The sequence below is a fragment of the Tamandua tetradactyla genome, chromosome 8 (assembly GCF_023851605.1).
Source record: "Tamandua tetradactyla isolate mTamTet1 chromosome 8, mTamTet1.pri, whole genome shotgun sequence".
NCBI classification, from domain to species: domain Eukaryota; kingdom Metazoa; phylum Chordata; class Mammalia; order Pilosa; family Myrmecophagidae; genus Tamandua; species Tamandua tetradactyla.
The window spans coordinates 85,048,355-85,066,700 of NC_135334.1; the positions used below are offsets into that span (position 1 = coordinate 85,048,355).

At 44.3% G+C, this 18,346-nt stretch overlaps 1 protein-coding gene and 1 pseudogene across 2 annotated transcripts; both read left to right on the plus strand.

The window, feature by feature from the left end:
• The first annotated feature begins 1,716 nt into the window (after positions 1-1,716).
• On the plus strand, positions 1,717-4,051 carry ADM (adrenomedullin). Of its 2 annotated transcripts, none has more exons than XM_077112255.1 (4): positions 1,717-1,883; positions 2,310-2,428; positions 2,605-2,754; positions 2,951-4,051. In XM_077112255.1, exons 2-4 carry the CDS (start codon positions 2,331-2,333, stop codon positions 3,237-3,239), a joined length of 537 nt encoding a protein of 178 aa, XP_076968370.1. In that variant the 5' UTR covers positions 1,717-1,883; positions 2,310-2,330; the 3' UTR covers positions 3,240-4,051. The 2 variants fall into 2 exon arrangements, with proteins under 2 accessions (XP_076968370.1, XP_076968369.1); XM_077112254.1 differs by having other exon boundaries at positions 1,720-1,883; positions 2,948-4,051.
• A 138-nt stretch (positions 4,052-4,189) lies between these two features.
• The window catches only part of LOC143645230 (PRELI domain containing protein 3B-like), a 91,554-nt pseudogene continuing 77,397 nt past the window's right edge, over positions 4,190-18,346 (plus strand).

The window sequence follows — 18,346 nt, forward strand, 5'->3', positions numbered from 1 at the left end:
CCCCCCAACACCTCAGAGCTGGAACTCTGGTCCGCTCAGATGACTTCGCACGGGGAACAGTCCTCCGAAAAAATAGCCTCGGTGTTGACATTCCTTTCCCAGGTGCAATGTCCACGGTTCAGTCCTGAGAGCGAAAAGGCGCCTGAGCCAGCAGCGAGCGGCCCAGACCACACTGTGGGCAAGGTCAGTGCAGCCGAACGCCCAGTCGCCCTTGCAATGGGTCTCAGGACCAGTATGGTTGAACTGGTAGGAAGCTTAGAGAGCTGCTGCGGGCGCGTTATAGACGGGGAAACTGGAAAGGAGGAGTGACTTGTCCCAGTTCCCAGAGCGAATTGCCATCGGATGAGAGCTAGAAACCAGTCCGCAGAATCCCAGTGGTCTCGCGTCCTCAGTCTCTCAGTCTAGGTACTGGGCTTCAGGACTTGCGGCTGAAGTGGATGATAGGACACCAGAGAAACGCCTGCAAGAAGTAGGGAGTCCTGCGGGCTGAACCTTCCCGTCCCAGTTTGGCCCCCAAGTAAGAATAAGCAAGTGAAGTTAGGAAGCAGCTATGGAAGAGCACAGGTGACAAACGTGTTTGGGGTGATTCATCATGAACAGGCACAAATCCTTGGGCGGGCGCTGGAATTCTCCTCTTCCCCCTGAAAAGGTGGTGACCCCAGCTCTAAAGAATCCACACCACGCCCCAGTATACCCTGCTTGCTTGGGGCCGAATTAGAGCTTCACTTACTAGCTTTAGTGTGACTTTGGGCAAGATACCTCACCTCTCTGAACTTCAATTTTCTACTTGATTAAATGGGAAAAGCAATGTTACCTTCCTCGCCCAACCCAAGGGCTAGTATGAGGATGAACGATCAGGATGTGGCCTTGCACTGTAAATTGTCAAGCGATTAACATAGGTGAAGCATTAGTGTGTTCCCTGGCAGTCAGTCAGTCCTCACGTTCACAATGGGTGAATGAAGGATCCGAGGGCAGCCAGACTAACTCTCAGGTTGTAACCTTATAAGGCATATTTGGATTACGAGGGAAAAAATGAAATGGTATCTTTCTTCCTAATTTTGGTTATTCCTTTATTTCCAAATAGCCACGTAAATTCTGAAATTTCAGATAGCTTCCCCCTCCAAATTCCAATTCTCATATCAGACTTTTCGGAGACTTGCCCTTATTGCGAAATTTTATCAGCAGGCCCCGGAACCCTCTACTCCCGGGGTCTCGGCCGTTCTCTGTAGCTGGCCAGCCCAATTTACCTTGGCTCAGCTTGGTGCCCTGCCCCTGAGGCTCCTGGCGAGTCTGGGGGCGCGGCCAGGTAGGCACCGAGACAGCAGGGGGCGCAATCCACCCGAGGCCAAAGCTCCCCAGATCCCGGCTCTGGCCCCCCGCTTGGTGTCCCCTTCCCGGCAGGGTCATGCAGTCCCATGCTAGGAGCCCTTAGGACTCTAGACTGCATAGGTCCTTAGGACCCAAGAGGTTGTAGTGGCCCTACTTGACCGGCCTTGAGATTTGAACTCTGTCCAGAGAGTCAGGGCTATGATAGTTTCTGCACCAATATCCTGGAGTCCTTCTCTGAACCCTTCGCGCACGAAAGACCCCCAAACCCTACACCCACTGGCAAGCAATGCGCGCGCCCGAATGTAGGCGCGCGCGCGCGCGCGGAAAAAAAGGGAGGGCGCAAGGGCAGTCCAGGCCCCGCCCCCACGCTCTTATAAAGCGGAGGAATCAGAGGCGCCCACTCAGTGGTTTCTTGGTGACACCAGCAGAGCTGCTCGATCCTTGCCACTTCTTGCTTCTCACCGCGGCCTGACATAGACACTGAGGTTTGCCACAGCCAGAGCGACATCTAGGACTTTCTCTTCGCAGTACTTGGCAGATCACCCGCTGAGCAGGTAAGCACCGCAGGCCCTGTGGTTAAGAGGAGGCGGGGGGCGGGGCGGATACCCTTATGGAGGCCGGAGACTGGTGGCTCTAGGTGAGAGGTACAACTCATTTGGAGGGTCCTCTGGACCCAGCTCGTGCACACAGCTGGAGCTCCAGCGACCCTGACCGCTCTGGTCATCTAAGTCCCGGAAAGTTGAGCAGGGAAACTCTGGGAGCTTGGCGCTGTGCAGCAGCCTCCCCCATGGGGCTTGTCACCCGCCTGGCGGGTGCAAACGCCACTGGCGCCTCTTTGCGCCCGGGGGAGATAAGCGTCTGAGTTCCGCGCAACGCGGGCTGAGCCCGCCAGCGCCCGAGCTGCCGCCAGTCCTCCGTGCCCCACCCGGGCGATGCGGCTGGCTCCCGCGCTCACGCTCCGCACTATTTTTTCTCTCCAGGTTCTGCGTATCGCCGCTGTGATGAAGCTGGTTCCCGTCGCCCTAATGTACTTGGGCTCGTTAGTCTTCCTAGGCGCGGATACAGCACCGCTTGACGTGGCGTCGGAGTTCCGAAAGAAGTGAGTATGGGCAGTGCCTTCTTTAGTCCTCTTACCTGACAGACAAGGGAAACTCGTCGCTGGACCCGAGGGACCAGGGACCAGCCCTTGGGGTCAGGCGCACCATCCCGCGCCGGCTGGGTATGGGCCGGGACGTGGCTCGGACGCACGCGAATCGGGTCTCTTGTCTTTTCTAGATGGAATAAGTGGGCTCTAAGTCGTGGGAAGCGGGAACTGCTGGTGTCCAGCAATTACCCCACCGGGCTCGCTGACGTGAAGACCGGGTCTACCCAAACTTTTATTCGGACTCAGGACGTGAAGGGCCCCTCTCGCACTCTGCAGGACAGGTAACCACACCAGGTGCCGCCGAGGGAGTGGATGTGGGGGACCTGGCCCAGAGGATACTCGGGGCTAGGTGGAAACTCAGACAGCAGGAGCGGTTTCCAGCTGTCTCGGGTCCCAGAATGGCTCCTATACCTCCTGGCTCCGGTCAAAGCCCTGTTCGATGGAGTCTCACATTGTCCTTCTTTCCCTCCCCAGCAGCCCGGATGCCACCCGCGTCCGAGTCAAGCGCTACCGCCAGAGCATGAATAACATCCAGAGCCTGCGGAGTTTTGGTTGCCGCTTCGGGACGTGTACTGTGCAGAAACTAGCGCACCAAATCTACCAATTCACAGACAAGGACAAAGACGGCGTCGCCCCCAGGAACAAGATCAGCCCCCAGGGCTACGGCCGCCGGCGCCGGCGCTCCTCGCCGGAATCCGACCCGGCCCGGACTCTGCTGTCTCCTGAGCCAGTGGCACACGGGTCCTCGGTCTCCCAGGCGCACTAAGCGCTCGGCGACCTGCTCAGGATTTAAGCGCCTGTGGCCGCCGAGAACAGACGCGCAAGCACCGCTCTGGCGCCTCCCCAGGCGGAGGGCTTCTGCGAACCAAGGCCCTCGGCCGGATCCGGACCGGTCTGAGCAGAAGCCTTGCAAATAACCGGAGTCGGGTAGGGACCATCAGACGGCTAGCCCTGGCTTTGCAGGGGCCCCTCCTTCTCCGGGGTAGAGCTGTCTTCGCCCTAATCGGGCCCGAATGCCCCGGGGTGGGGTGGGGTGGGGGTGGGGGTGTCAAAGGAATCCGAGAGAGTGTCTCCCTGGTTCACCGAGAGGAGAAACTGAGACTTAAATGTTGAGACCCCCGGGGCAAGGGTCTGAGCCACTGCCGTATCCGCCCACAAACCCATTTTTCACGGAATGTCAGCCCACCGAGGTGCAAGCCTCACTACTACTTGAACTTTCCAAAATCTAGAGGAAAAGTGCAATGCGTGTTGTATATACAGAAGTAATTATCAATATTTAAGTTTGTTGCTGTCTTTTTTTTCTTGGTAACTTCAAATATAGAGATATTTTTGTACGTTATATATTGTATTAAGGGCATTTTAAAGCAATTATATTGCCTCCCTCCCTCCTTATTTTAATACGTGAATGTCTCGGCGAGGTGTAACATTGTTGTTTGCTGCGTGGAATATGTGAGACTGTGTGTGTGAAAGAGAGACTGATTACCTGCTGTAGAAGAAGGAAACACCGTGTATAATCTATTTGTATAAAATGGGTAGGGATATGCGAAACAGCAAACTAATAAACTGTTTCAATGATGATGATGTGTTTTCGGCTCACATGTCTCGGGATGGAGGGTGCCCCTCATTTTGGCAGGCCAGGGAGCCGTGAAGCCCTAGCTGGCTTCGGAAGATGGGACAACGGCTAGGCCAGTGTGCTGGCCCTTCTCCGGGGACGATATGGCGCGGTCAGAGCTGTCACGAGTCCGGCTCTCCCTGTGCAGCGCGCGGAACGCGTGTACTGGGCGCGATTCAGGGCTTGGCGGAGACGCTCGAGGTCACCGCTTCGCGTGGCGGCCGGGCCGGGCGGGGTAGGGTGCGCTCTAGTGGGGAAGAGAGCCTGGCCTCTCCGGGTTGCGCAACAGAGTCCCAAATTTATGGATTTGCTTACCCAACCCAGTGTGAAAATGCGCCTAGGTGAGATGGGGTGGTCTCCGAGACCTACTAAAGGAGGGGTTTCCCCGTGCTGCCGTGGATGTTAAAATTAGAAACTATTCCAGCAAAATGTCTGGATATCTCCCTGCAAACCGCAGCTGGACCTGGTCAATAACCCCTTTCCTCCTCCGGCCTGAGCTCCCCAGCTGGCTCCCTGACTCAAACGCTAGACTGCGGCGCCCCCTGGCGTCCAAAGTGGAAGGCTCCCGTGAGGGGCCTGGCAGTAAGTACGGTTTAATAAATCCTCCTACGTGGGCGTCAGCACACAGCCTTAATTGAAAGAGGAAAAAAAAAAAAAAACAGTTTGCAGATGCCAACCAGGGCTGGCCCTCCCTCCCCGCCCCCCCAGACCTGCACGACGGCTCCTTGTTCTGGGACAGTGACTCAGCGCCCACACGCTGTGCAGCGTGCAGCTGCTGGCCGGAGGCGGGCGGGACGGACGTGCCGCCGGAATCGTGCGCCTCTGACGGCCTGAGACCTTCATTGTTCCGCCTCCCCTCGTCGCTCACCTCTTCCTTCCTCCTTCTCAAGCCTTTTTCATTTTTTTCTCCACTTCTCTCCAGCCTTCCTTTCTTTCCCTCCTAACTTCCTTCTCCTTGCCTTCTTTATGCTTTTTCATAGTAGAAGGTTGACCCCAGTTCCAGTGATCGAAGCTGGACACTTTGCCTCCATTGCGGGACCAGAAGGGCAGGGGACATGGAGACGGTTAGTACAGAGGGGAAGGTAGGGGGAGGCAATAAATTGAAGACCTAGGACAGAGACCAACTGTTTGTCCTTTCCAGAAAATTCCCCTACCTTTCCATTTCAAAGCGCTGAAATGTCGGTGCTTTTAGGTGATCTCAGACACCTTCTTGGCAAAGAAAACCTGAGAGTGAGTTTGGAGAGTGGAACGTTTTCAAGGACAGATTCCTTCATCCTGGGTCTTTTGCTTGGAATGCCTCACAGGGTCCCCTCTGAGGGGCTAGGATGGTTAGTTCCTTTCACATACAATTGAAAAAGGTAGATCCTAGGTCTGGGGTCCAAAACAACCTGATTCTGAAGCAGTTTCAAAGTAGAAGAAAATAGACCTAGCATGTAGAATTTCCTTAAGGCCATACAAGTCCTCAATTTTGGGCTCTAGGCTGTTGACAATGTCAATTCTCATTGCCCTGTTTGATCTTAGCAATTTTGTGAGGTTCACCAGAATTGTGGGGGCTACAAATGTAGCAAAAAGTCCATCTCAGGGGCCTTTTAACAGATATTCACACAGAGAGAACTCTGTGCCAGGCACTGCACAAGGTACAGGTCACATATGAATAAAAAAAAAGTGACTAAAAATTCCAGTCATGGAATTTCTGTGCCATTGAATAGTTCTGGGTGATCTGAAGGAGCTACAGAAACTGCAGAGAGCAGCAGACACTTCAACCTCACAGACAGTGTCTCAGGATTAAACATTCACCTTTTTCCTTGAGCCAAGGTTTGTCCAGTAGCCGCAGAGCCCTCCAGCCAAAGCACCCTGGCAGAGGTTCAGGCTGGTCGGGCACTAGCTTAGGGCTGTTCTTAGCAAGGAACAGGCACTTAGCCTTCTGCCCAGGGAGTCTTATGACTTCACAGAACCCAAAACAAATGAAGGAGATGGTTCAGATCTGAGATAAAGAGGCAGCTGCTTAGCTGGAGTCCTTCCCAAGTGAATATCCTGTGACTGGAGATATCTGAGGAGACGGAGACCCTCCTAAGACCAGTCTGTCCAAGTTCAGGATTGACTGAAGGTCACCATGGAGCCTTTCTCTGTAGCTGTTCAAGCTACCTTCTGGAATTTTTTTTAAGGTGCTGAAGCCTGTCAAAATAGGGCCTCCAAACTCCAAGAACACATCGTTTATCAACCGTGATGAGTCATTTGTGAGCCGATTCGACCTGTCTGCAGCTGAGAAGCTCTTATGCTTTGCTACTGTTAGTGACTGTAGGAATGGTGCCATTCATTTGTAATCAAACACAGGGTACCAGGCAATTTCTTGAAAAGCCAGCACCTTGGCTGCACAGCTGAGGGTTGGAGGGCTGTGATGGGGAGGAATGAAAACGGATTCTGTTTCTAGCACCTGCTTTATGTCAGACATTCTCCTAGCCACTTTATACACCTTATCTCATTTAATACTTATAGCAGCCTTGTAAAGTAGTGTTATCTCTGTCTGTAGAAAAGGAAACTGAACCTCAGAGACATAAAGTAACTGGGCCAAGGTTGCACAGTAACTAGTAAGTGGTGGGGCTTGGATTTGTCCCTAAGTTCTATAGGCTATTTTGATGCTATGAAGACATGAGGAGTAAAGTGAGATAATTTTAACATCTGGGTTCTCAAGCCAGAAGTCCCCAAATGTCCTCTAATACAGGCATCGCTTGGGTAGGTGATTTACACCTGTGGTTCTGAAAGGTTTATATGAGGGCTTGGGACTCAGTAGGACTGGGAAGGAGAGCTGCTTCAGATGTAAGCTCAGTGAGTGCAAAATAAATAAATGAAGTGAGTTTTAACATTCTTGGTCCTGGTCTGAAGCAGAGATTATAAATCAGGAATAGACTACCCCCCCCCCCCCACCACCAAGTTAAGCCACTGACCTCTTTGGTTTGCATTGCCAAATATAGTTAGAACATACACTGAAGGCCTCAAGAGCTGACTTCTAAGGAAAGGCCTTCTGAGCTATTCCTGGCCAAACACAGCCCCACACACTGTAGGTCTTGAGTTTTCTGGAAGACTACCTGTGTCTACAAAGCTGTAAATAGAGTTTCCACCTTTAGAGGTGGAACCTTTTGTCTTTGGCAACTGTTGCTCAAGGGAGCTTTTCTGTTAAAGAGTTGTGAGTGTGCCTCCTCATTCCCCCAGCCATAAAGGAGAGAGCCTTGATACCCTGAGCCCGAGGGAGGTCTCTGCCAAATCTGGATTGAAGGTTTGGTCTTCATTTGCATGGGAAGAAGGTTGGGGCAAGATAGCTATCTGATGGTCTCCCTGGTCTTATTCCAGCACTATTTTGGAACATTCTGGAAAAAACAATAAAATAACTCTGGCCATAAAGGCAGCTGAATTTAGTAGGGTCACTCATCCAACAGCAGGAAAGTAATTCTGAATAGGAACATGAATCGCTTTTCTTTTTTTCTTTTGTTTTTAGGAGGATGAATTTTTAAGGCATTAATACCACGCCCAGAGAAAAGCAGTATTAATATTTGATTATACGTCCTTCTATACATTTTTACATATTGCATGTATATACAGATACACATGCTTTTAAGAAATTGACCCATACAAAGAGCTGAATTAAACATACTCCTAAGTTTAAGGCAAATTGTCGTTATCAGTCTGAGCAAGACCGCTCTCTGTATTTTATTTCTTCATTTTAATTCTTTAATTTTTTCTCAATTCTCATATCCCTCTCCATCTCTTTCATAAGAACTCTCTTTAATATGTTTGATGTCTGTATTTACTGTAGGTATAACATCTTGTAAAATCTTTTGTGTTGTTTTGTCTCTACATATTTTTAATATGCAAGTATATTGTGTTAAAATTTTTGCTTCCTATTTTTCTCCTTCAATACTTAAACAAAAATAAAAATCTACCCAGGTAAATTGTTCCTTCTTACAGCTGCCTAGTACTCGGTAGTATGCATCTACCACATTTTTCTTTTCTTGCTCCTTAATGAGGGACACTCATGTTGCCTCCATGTCGCATTGCCCCAAATAATGGGATATCCCCTTATAGATCAGAATGAAAACTTCTTAAGGATATATGTCCTGGAATGGTATCTCTTGGTCAAAATTACTGATGATTATCCCAAATTGTGTGAGATTGCTTTCCAGAATGCTTATACCAGTTTATGTTCCCACCAGCAGTTCAAGAGAGTTACCATTTCAACATGTCCTTGCTACTCTAGACATGAATCCACTTCATTGATACATGTCAGCCTGATGGGCATAAGATATTATGGCACAATTGTCATAGTTTTCATTACCCTGATTACTAGTGCATTTTAGCATATACTCATCTACTTTTTTGGTCATTTGAACTTTCGCTGACGAGACAGACATAAAAAAACAAAAAGAGGGATTGTGTTGGTCAGTAACTTGCTTTATTCACTCAGTACATTTTGGGCATCTTTCCATGCCAATAAATGTATCTCTATATCATTTTTACTGCCCCTACAATATTTCATCATATGAAGATTTAATTTGTTTAACCAGTCCTTTGCTGTGGACCGTCAGATTTTCGTTTTGTTTTTTAATTAGAGAAGTTGTAGGTTTAGAGAAAAATCATGCATAAAATACAGAGTTCTCATACACCACCCTATTATTAATATCTTGCATTAGTGTGGCACATTTGTTAACAATTCATGAAAGAACATTTTTCTAAATTGCATTATTAACTAGTCAATCATTTACAATAGGATACACTATGTTCTATAGTCCTATGTTGTTTTTTGTTTGTTGTTTGTTTGTTTTGCATGCGCAGGCATCAGGAATGGAACCTGGGTCTCCGGTATGGCAGGTGAGAACTCTGCCTGCTGAACCACTGTGGCCCACCCTATAATCGTATGTTTTGAAAAAATTTTTATTCTAGTAACATATATTCAACCTAAAATTTCCCCTTTTAATCACATCTAAATATATAATCACCCTAGGTTTTTATCATCAAAAGAAAAGTCACAATAAAATAAAAAACAAAATAAGTAAATAAAAAAAAGAAAAGCCACAATAAACATCGTTGTGCATTCATCTTTGGGCAATTTTCCTTTTTTTTCGGGGGTAGGGGGCGGTGCATGGTCTGGGTGTCCATCATGGAAGGCGAGCATTCTACACTGGACCATCCATGCACCCTGGGCAATTTTTTTAGGATAAATTCTTAGAAAATAAAGTTACTGGGTCAATGTGTATGTACTTTTTTTAAGCATTTGATACGTATTGCCACATTGTCTTCTGGAAAGATCAGTTACTGTTCCTCTAGCAGTATATAAATGTAAAATTTACTATATCATTACTAACACTGAGTACTATCATTCTTTGCTAATATTGTGTAATCTGATAGGCAAAAATGATATTTTTAATACTTTTTGATAGCTTTATACTTTTCTCATGTTTTGAGACTGTATTTTATAGCTTTATAATAATTTTAAACCCATTTAGTTTATGGTTTCATTCTAATAACTCTATTATCTTAAAGTTTGAAGAAGGGGAGTTCTAATTCTGCTCTGCAGTGTTATCAGCTGATCCTTCTTCATGGTGATTCATTTCTTCCTATTTTCTGTAATTTGGGATTTTGAGCTCATTTAGAGTGAGGCTTTTATGTATGGTGATTCTTTATGACTTGGGTTGAAGTGACTTTCTCCAGAGAGGTTTGTGTTTGCTTCTTCCAGTTGCCCCAGTATCATTACCAGCTTGGGACCATATTTTATATCACATTTTTGGTTTGGTCATTCCTAAGCTATGCGCACGTACATCTGTGCTGGAGATGTGGGATGTAGCCTTTTGAGGATCCTGGATTTATTTGGATGTTTCAGATCCTTTTCTCCTTTCCCTAAGCAAGTCTCTATTATATCAAGAAGAGGAAATCCCTCTTCCAAACCCAGGACAACTCTTTTTCAAATCAAACTTTCCACTGTGGTTTTTATTTACCTTGGTTTGGTTTCCCTATTTAATGGTAACTCAGCTATGAATTTAAAAGGAAGTTAATAATATTTTATCTAGCATTTCTAGAGGCTTTACAGTAGGAAGATTTTGAGCTTATCTAGTCTGTCATATTACCAGAAATAAAATCTAACATCAACTATTCTCAAATATATATGTATTTAGAGTTCTTGATCCATTTTTTCTATTGGGATGTTTGTCTTTTTCCTATTAAACTAAAATAACCTTTTTTTTTTCTAATGGGCAGGCTCCAGGAATTGAACCCTGGTCTCTGGCATGGCAGGAGAGAACTCTGCCTCCTGAGCCACCGTGGCCCACCCTAAAATAACCTTTTGATAAAGAATATTAATGTTTTGTTACTTACACACATATTCCTTTTTTTTTTTTACTTTTTTTTGTGTGGTTTATTTCTTGCTATATAAAACATATAAGTACTTATGCAAACATATCAAATTTTCCTTTATAGTTTCTGCTTTTATTAGCTTGTTTGGGAAGTCCTCCTCTGTCTTGATATTTTAGAATATTTATTCCTATTTTTCTATTACTTTTATGGTTTGATTTTTTACTTTAAACGTTTTAATACAACTGGAGTTCATTTGGCATTAATGTAAGAATTTAACATTTTTTTTCCCAAAAATGTTAGCTGGTTTTCCAATATATATTCTGAGTAATACACCTTTCCTGCAGGCTTCAAGATGCTTCCTTTATCATATACTACAGTTGTTTTCAAGTTATATTCTGCAGAGCCAGAGTTCCCTGAGTTACTTTTTTAGTTTGTGAGGAGATAAGGGGAAAGCATTCTCCAACTTCTAGTGGGGCAACTCTCTTTTATTTCTATCCTATACATTGGGACTCCTTGTCAGGTTTTATTTGAAGAATGTGTTCATCTGCTTGCAAATCAGTAATATAATAAATTTTTAAACAGAAAGGATTTGAGCTTCTTCTGTTTCTTTTGATTCTCTTACATAGCTTAGTCTATTACCGTAGCAGTTTAACAATTAAAAAAATTATTATGTAACTTTCCAAGTTTGCAGAAACGTAGAGATAATAATATAATGAGCCCCCATATACCATCATGAAAATCCAACAACTACCAAGATTTTGCCACCTTTCATTCACCTATGCCTTTTTCTTTTTCTTTTTTTTTCCTTACCAAAGTGCCTGGCTTTATTTGCTTTTTTTCCTCTCTTCCCTCTCTCCTTTCCCCCCTCCCTTCCTTCCTTTCCCTAGACATTATATCATTTCACCCCTATACACATCAGTGTGCATCTGATTTAAAAAAAGAAATGCTTTCTCTCATACATAACCATAATGCTATTATGCTGTTAGCACAAATAACAAAAACAATAATTTTGTGGAATCATCTCATACCTGGTTCATAATCAAATTTATCAGATTGTCTCAAAAATGTCTTTTTACAGTGGTTTGTTCAAGACAGACTCCAAAAAAGATTGTTTTACCTCTAGCATTTCTCAAGCAAATCCCCTCCCTTTTGCTTCCATTCCATTGACTTGTTGAAAAAAACAATGTTTTAATAACTGTGATTTAGAACTTTCATTATCAGGATAAATCTTAATTCTCTACTTGACTCTGCCTGTGTAGACTCAGCCAGAATACCCCGGCCTGCTTACTTGCTGTGGTGGTCCGCTTTGCACTGCTTCTTACCTAGAGAAAACATCTTGAAATGTTAATCTTTGTGCTTTTCTTTGCTATACTTTTTCCTCTTGACCTTTCCCCTAGTAAGTCAGAAGCATTGCCTAGAGGAGGATTAGGATCAGTACAACCAGAATGCAAAGAGAAAGAAACAGAATAAAACACTCAGTGTTCAGTTTTCTGACTTTTAAAATAGCCTCTTGAAACTCACATCAAAAAACCATAGTTTTGAAAGCCAAAGCTTTTTATTTACAGAGAGCCAGGTTTTGCTGAGAGAAGAAAAGACTCTTGAGAATCAAAAGGGAAGGTCCCGGAATTATCATCAGGGACTGGGTTTTACCCTGAGAACATATTGGAAAGAAACCAGACTCAGCTTCATTCATATCTGGGTCCTCTAGGCTGGGGGAGAGCAGGGATCTAGGAAGAGGCTGGAAGGGGACCTGGGGAGAAGAGTCCTTAGAGAGGAGGATGTCAGTGTAGAGAGGAGCTATACATCTCCCTCCTGGAACTGTTGCCTGAGCCAAAGAGCCATGTTAGCTTTGCTCCAGTGTTCTGGCCTCACTGATGGCCTTGTTTCTTAATTAAACGGATTTATTCCGCCAGTTAGACCAGTGATCCTTAACCTCTTCTACATGTTGAAATCATTTGGGGGAGCTTTAAAAAATACTGATACAAGGCCCCGTACCAAACCTATTGAACTAGATTCTCTGTAGATGGGGCATAATGTCATTGTGCCGTTGTGACTAAAATTTTATCTTTGTGAGTCCACATTATCACTCTTCAGCTATTTAAAAAAAATGCACCCCAGTGGTCATAATAGACTGAGAACAAGGGTTTATTTATTGATTTTTCTTTTAGATTTGGAGTATATCCAGTAACACGGCCAGAAATAGAAGGGTTAATTGCAGCCAGAAAGGGCAGGTGCTTGGAGACAAGACCAGCTGCAGGTGATGGGAAGAAGGCCAGGCAAGAGTGAGGGGACGGACAACAGGTGGTTTGTTCTGGTGAGCAGCTGGAGGAACAGCAGGAAGTAAGAAGGCATCAAAAATGGCAAAGAGCATTGCAGTGGGCAGTGTAGGAACAAACTAGAGGCAAGGCCCAGGGAGATCCAGCTGTAGGAAGCAGAGAGAAGACTCAAATTATTGCTGCCGAAGGGACTGACAAGAACAGGGCAGGGCCACTGTCCTAGAGATTCAGTGTCTGGACTTGGTCTCAAGGCACACAACAAACGTTCGGTAACCAGGACTGGATCGGTGATGCAAAGCAAGTAAGATTTCATTCATTCATTCAGTTGTGCTCCTACTTTGTGCTGGGCACTGTTCCAGCCTCTGGATACACTGCTATTGCAGTGGTCCATATGAGAGATGACTCTGGCTTGGAATAGGAGGTTAATAGTAGGTGAGGTGATCTGATAGCAAACAAACCAACTTGGATGTGATCCTCCTTAAATCTCCCTGACCAGCGTGTGCCTACCTGCAGAGGGGTCCCAGTGACCGCATTTTCAGGGAGAGGGAACTGGAGGGGCAGGAACCAGGCATAATTTATAAGCAACCCATTTTTCTCTTCGGGAGAAGGTAAATTTTCAGTTCATGCAAGGTTTTCACCGATGCCTGGGTTAATAAACTTAAATTTTTCACCTGAATGTCTCCATCTCATGTTCTTTAATTTAACCTTTCAGCTTTTTCTAAACTTTCTTAGCTTTTCTACAATGTCAAAGTTTCTTTCCCAAACCATGTTTCAATGCAAAACTCAAATATTTCCAGGCAATAACTCCATCATCTGTGCCACTCCAGACATCAGATAAGCTTTCCTAATCCATACCGCATCTGCTTTCCCAACCCTGTATGATCCTGAGTACTAAAGAAAACAACAAAAAACTTCAAATTATTTGTTCCCAAAATAAGCATCCATCCTCTATCCCAACCGCCACCCCCGATTTCTATTCAGTGAAAGACAAATTGTCAATACTGTATCCATCAACATTTATTAAAAGCTGGTAAGTCTTTCAAAAGCTTTAGAAGTAAACCATTCTGTCAGACATCTTGACAAGTAGATAATGGGAAATATTTGCATCTATATGGTCCTGGTTGATTTCTTTGCAAATTAAAAAGGCACCGGCATTCCTCTCCTCTTTATCATTGTGAAGATCTTTTTCCTCTCCCCGTGAAGTACTAAAGTCATGTGAAAGCCCAAGATATCTCAGCTGATTTACACTCTGGCTTTGTTTAATTTGGCAGGCAGCATATTGGGAATAGTAAAGGACACAGGCTTTGAAGTCAGACAACCTTGAATTTGCACACTGACTCTCTCCTGCTAGCCCTGTAATTGTGGGCAAATCACATAATGTGACTGAGTCTCAGTTTCAGTAGCTATAAAATGGGAATAATAATATTTACCTTATAGGCTTGTTGCTAGAATTAATGATGCAATGTAAAATGTATATGAAAGCATCAATTCCTGGCAGTGTAGTAAATGCTCATTAAATGGCAACCCTTTTTAATAGTAACAACAAAGGATGCCCTGATGAAAGAAAGAGAGAGAGAGAAGAAGAAAAAAGGAAAGAAAAGTAAAAGAAAAAAGCACCTGCTCTTTCTCCATGCCAGAATCCAAAACTGAAGCAGCGAGTGTATCATTTCTTCTTAGATTAATAATCTTTAAAATAAGGAGATTGAATCAATGATCTCCAAGACTTCTCTTTAGCTTCAACATTCAAAGATTTTATATACAGGGAGAAATCAGCATTGAGGAACAGAAGAAATTAAACCAGCTTTACTGACTAGTTCCTCCTGAGACTGAGCTGTGCTTCACCAGTACTTCCGTTTCCAAAGCTTATAGAATCATGTCTGTTCAATAGAGCAGGGCTTGGAGGAGGAGGCCTGGGTGGAGAGTACCAGTTAACTTCACCACTGCAAAAACAATTTTCTTCAGGGTAATAGAATGAGTGCAAAGGGACATTGAACTTTTTCAAGATGCTTTTTCATGCAAAATGCAAGGTATGTACATAATCTTATTTTCTGACAGATTCCTAAAAAAAATTTGGCGTATTAATGACTCCACTTAAAAACACTGAAGATGGGAGCCAGAAGGAAACTTTTTCTTTCCGAACAATGACTGAGAAGGGAATTCTAATGAATATTTTGGCACACACGCCTCATATTCTGGCTGCTTCAGGACCCAAGAGCCAGTAGGTCATAATCAAAGCCAATAATGGCAACTCCAGACAGTTATCCAAATATTTTCCTGGTGCTGTCAATTCTCTGCATTAAATGATTTAACATCACATTTGGGGAGTGTAGGATATACACACAGAGGGAGAATTAAATGTTGATATGAATATTTGCCACAAGTTACCCCCAAAGATGTTGTTTATTACATTCAGAGGAGTTCTAGAATGTTTTTCTTAGTAGATAATTTTAAAGGACCCTCTCTGTGCAGAGAGCTCTGAAGTTTGTACTTAAGCCCTCAGAACAGGATTGCATTTTCTGCAGGAAAGGGAAAGATCGTGCGTTTGGAGCTAAAGCCCTCTGTTTATGTAAAGAAACATTCTCCTACATCCACTGCACCTTTCAGCAATGTTCTCTCTGACGAACAGGAGCTACTAATGCTACCGACACAGTTTTATAACTTACACATGACCAAAGGTACTCGCTTTTGTTTCAGTGCTACTTCCAAAACGAAGATTCACAAATACATCTGTTTGCAAGATCTGTTTTGGATCTTGGAGTCAAGATCTTCAATTTTGTCATTTTTTTTTCCTTAATTAGTTTTGTTTCCTGTAAAATAATTATGCAAAATCCTCCAATCCCCTCCCACCTCCCCCATTTTAAGCAATAAGAGAGTTTTTCTCCTGGATGGAAATTAAGCAGCTTGATGTAATGAGTGTCTGGAGAGTACTAAAGCACCATTTTGGGATGAAATAAACTGACCAGTCACTTCTTAAAGGCAAAACTAGATTTGCTCTGTAAAACAGTGCAGCAAAGCTTGGGTTCCAAACCCAAGTGCTGCACTGTGGCAATGGAAACTTTCCAGCCACAACTTGGAAGTTGGGATCCAAGCCCAACGTTAAGGCCAGGAGGACATTTGATGCCAAACCAGACAGTGGTCTTGGCACTGCCAGTTCCTGAGCCCAGGAGCTGTGGGGCATAGTGTAGCCTGAAGGGTTCTCTAAATCTCTAGTGCACCAGAGATCAGATTTTATAACCCTCCACCCCTGGCTCTCCCCAACCTTGAAATTCTCCCACATTTCACCCCATGAACTGTAATCATAAAAGATGATGAAAATGCTGTGAGGCATATATTCAATTCTTAGGCATACTTCCTCTTAATCATAGTCAAGTTGCTTTGAAGACCTCATCATTGTTAATGAACAACTCCCTCACACCAGGCAAGTGAGTAAGGGACTCAAGACCATAGCCTCTGCCTCTGTAATCGGGCCATCCTGGAGCAGTCCCTTTCCTGCCTGGCCTGCAGAACAGGCAGGCCTCTGGCTTGTGGGGGGACTTCTGTGTGGGGAATGGCACTCTCCTGTGAAAATGCACAGAGGTTGGTTGAGACGACTCTCCACTCTCCACATTACCAGATGACAGTGTACCCATTTGGGGGCCAGCTGGCTGGCTCAGAGATGAAGAGATAATTCCCGGACACTTTGTTTTCATTGCAGGCCAAAGGGTAAAAAATGTAAAACTTTGCTGCCACCTGCTGTTTTCTTAGCAATACATTCTTGAAATGATTCTGGGATGGTTGTGTTTTCATTTGTTTTAGCAAAGTGTCTTGAAGAATTTGGAGGATTTCAGAGTGTACGTCTATTGGTTGGATACCAATTGGCCTATCATTTCCCAAGATAGACTGTTGGGCCACAGGGGTGACTTCCCATTTCTGGCCTGTAACTCCTGCCCGTCCCACCAACTGGTATATGCTTGCTGGGGCTTAGGTGGGGAGAGAAGACTCCCTGATCCCAGACCACCTTCTAAGGGAGCAGTCACAGGGCTTTGGCCAATGTGAGCAAAGCTCACGGGCATTGTAAGTTTGGATGCCATTTCCTTATGGGCCAATGATGTCATGAGAGGCATAAACAAAGGCAAATTCCTCAAGCACAAACTGTTCTGTGGTGAGAACGTTAGTAGGTAATGTTCCCAGGGAATGCTCCTCGGAAGGGTTCTTCTCAGCAGAGGTGACTGAACCTGAGGCTGTAAACTGTCATTTATGACATCTCCAAATGATTTAGCTTTGTGCTTCCTTGAGGCAGATTAAGAAAGAAGGGTCCTTAGAAAAAGAAGGCTAGCCCAAGGTGAATCACTACAAGGTGAAAAATACCTGGGCTCAAGTTAGGTGAGGGACGCAGTGGTGTATTACATGGGGAGAGCTGACGGTCATAAACTTAGACGGGCCTGATAAGGACCATTAGTCATCTTATTGGAGACTCGGAGGACAGACACTTTATCTTGACTTAGTAGCTGGTGCTGCTTCAAATTAGAAAGTGGGATTTTCCTCTTTTTGGTCTCCAGGAAGATCCATTTTTATGTAAATGAGTTCCCTTTCCGTTGTTGTCCTTTGGGAATCCTTTCAATCAAGATCTCTTTATTGGCAGAGACTAATAAATCTATTAAGTGTGCTCTCATATTTTTTTTTTAGGTTTTCTTTTTCTTTTTATTTCTTTTTCTGAAGTAATGAAAACATTCTAAATTTGATCATGGTGATGAGTGCACAAAATGTGATGAAACTGTGAGCCACTTATTGTTTATTTTGGATGGATTGCATGTGTGAATATATATCAATAAAACTTCAATTAAAAAAAAAGTATGTAAAAGTAAAAGAGTAAAAGAGCTTTGCTGACACCGATTTTTTAGAACGTCTGCATCATTCCAGAAAAAGATCTCATATATTTTCAAGTGCCTATTCTTTTTTTTTTTTTAATATAAGACCTGGGTCCTTAAAATAGGCATGGAATGAAGTTCTAGGAAAATGACCCTTGATCTTTCCTCTATCAAAGAAAAAAGGCACCTGAGTGGTACCGACAAGCATTGAAGGTATTCAAGAGCCTATCATTTAGTGCCTGGCATTATGGCTGGCACATAATAGCACATCTGTTGAATGTTTAAGCTTATCTTCCATTGTTTTCCCCAGAAGGCCCATGGGACCTGTTGAAGTAAAAAGGAACAGAAGAAAGAATCTCAGAGGTAATAGGGTGGGAAGTCTGTGGGTAGAGACCACGGGAGCTGGATGGCTTCTGTAGCATGGAAGCCCTTAATGTACAAGCTTCAAAACATATGCATAGTACAAAGTAAACATGATTCTTGGAAAATAAACAAGAGTTGTAACGTACAAAATGCCTCCCTTCCATGTCTCATCCCTTAAAAAGTACCATTGTCAATGTATTGCACAAACTTGACTGTGTTTATGCTTCATGTGTTTTCTTATTTATGTCCCTGTTTTTTCTCCCTTAGAATTTTGTAAAGGCTTTGAGAAAGTTCCAGCCTATCTCAGCTGTGTGAGGAAGAGTTCAAGGAAAGGGCTGGTATACTTGATGAGACTTCGTATTTAATACTGTTACTGAATTGATTTGAGCCTTTGTAATATTGTGATGGAATTACTCTATTTTGCATATGGAAA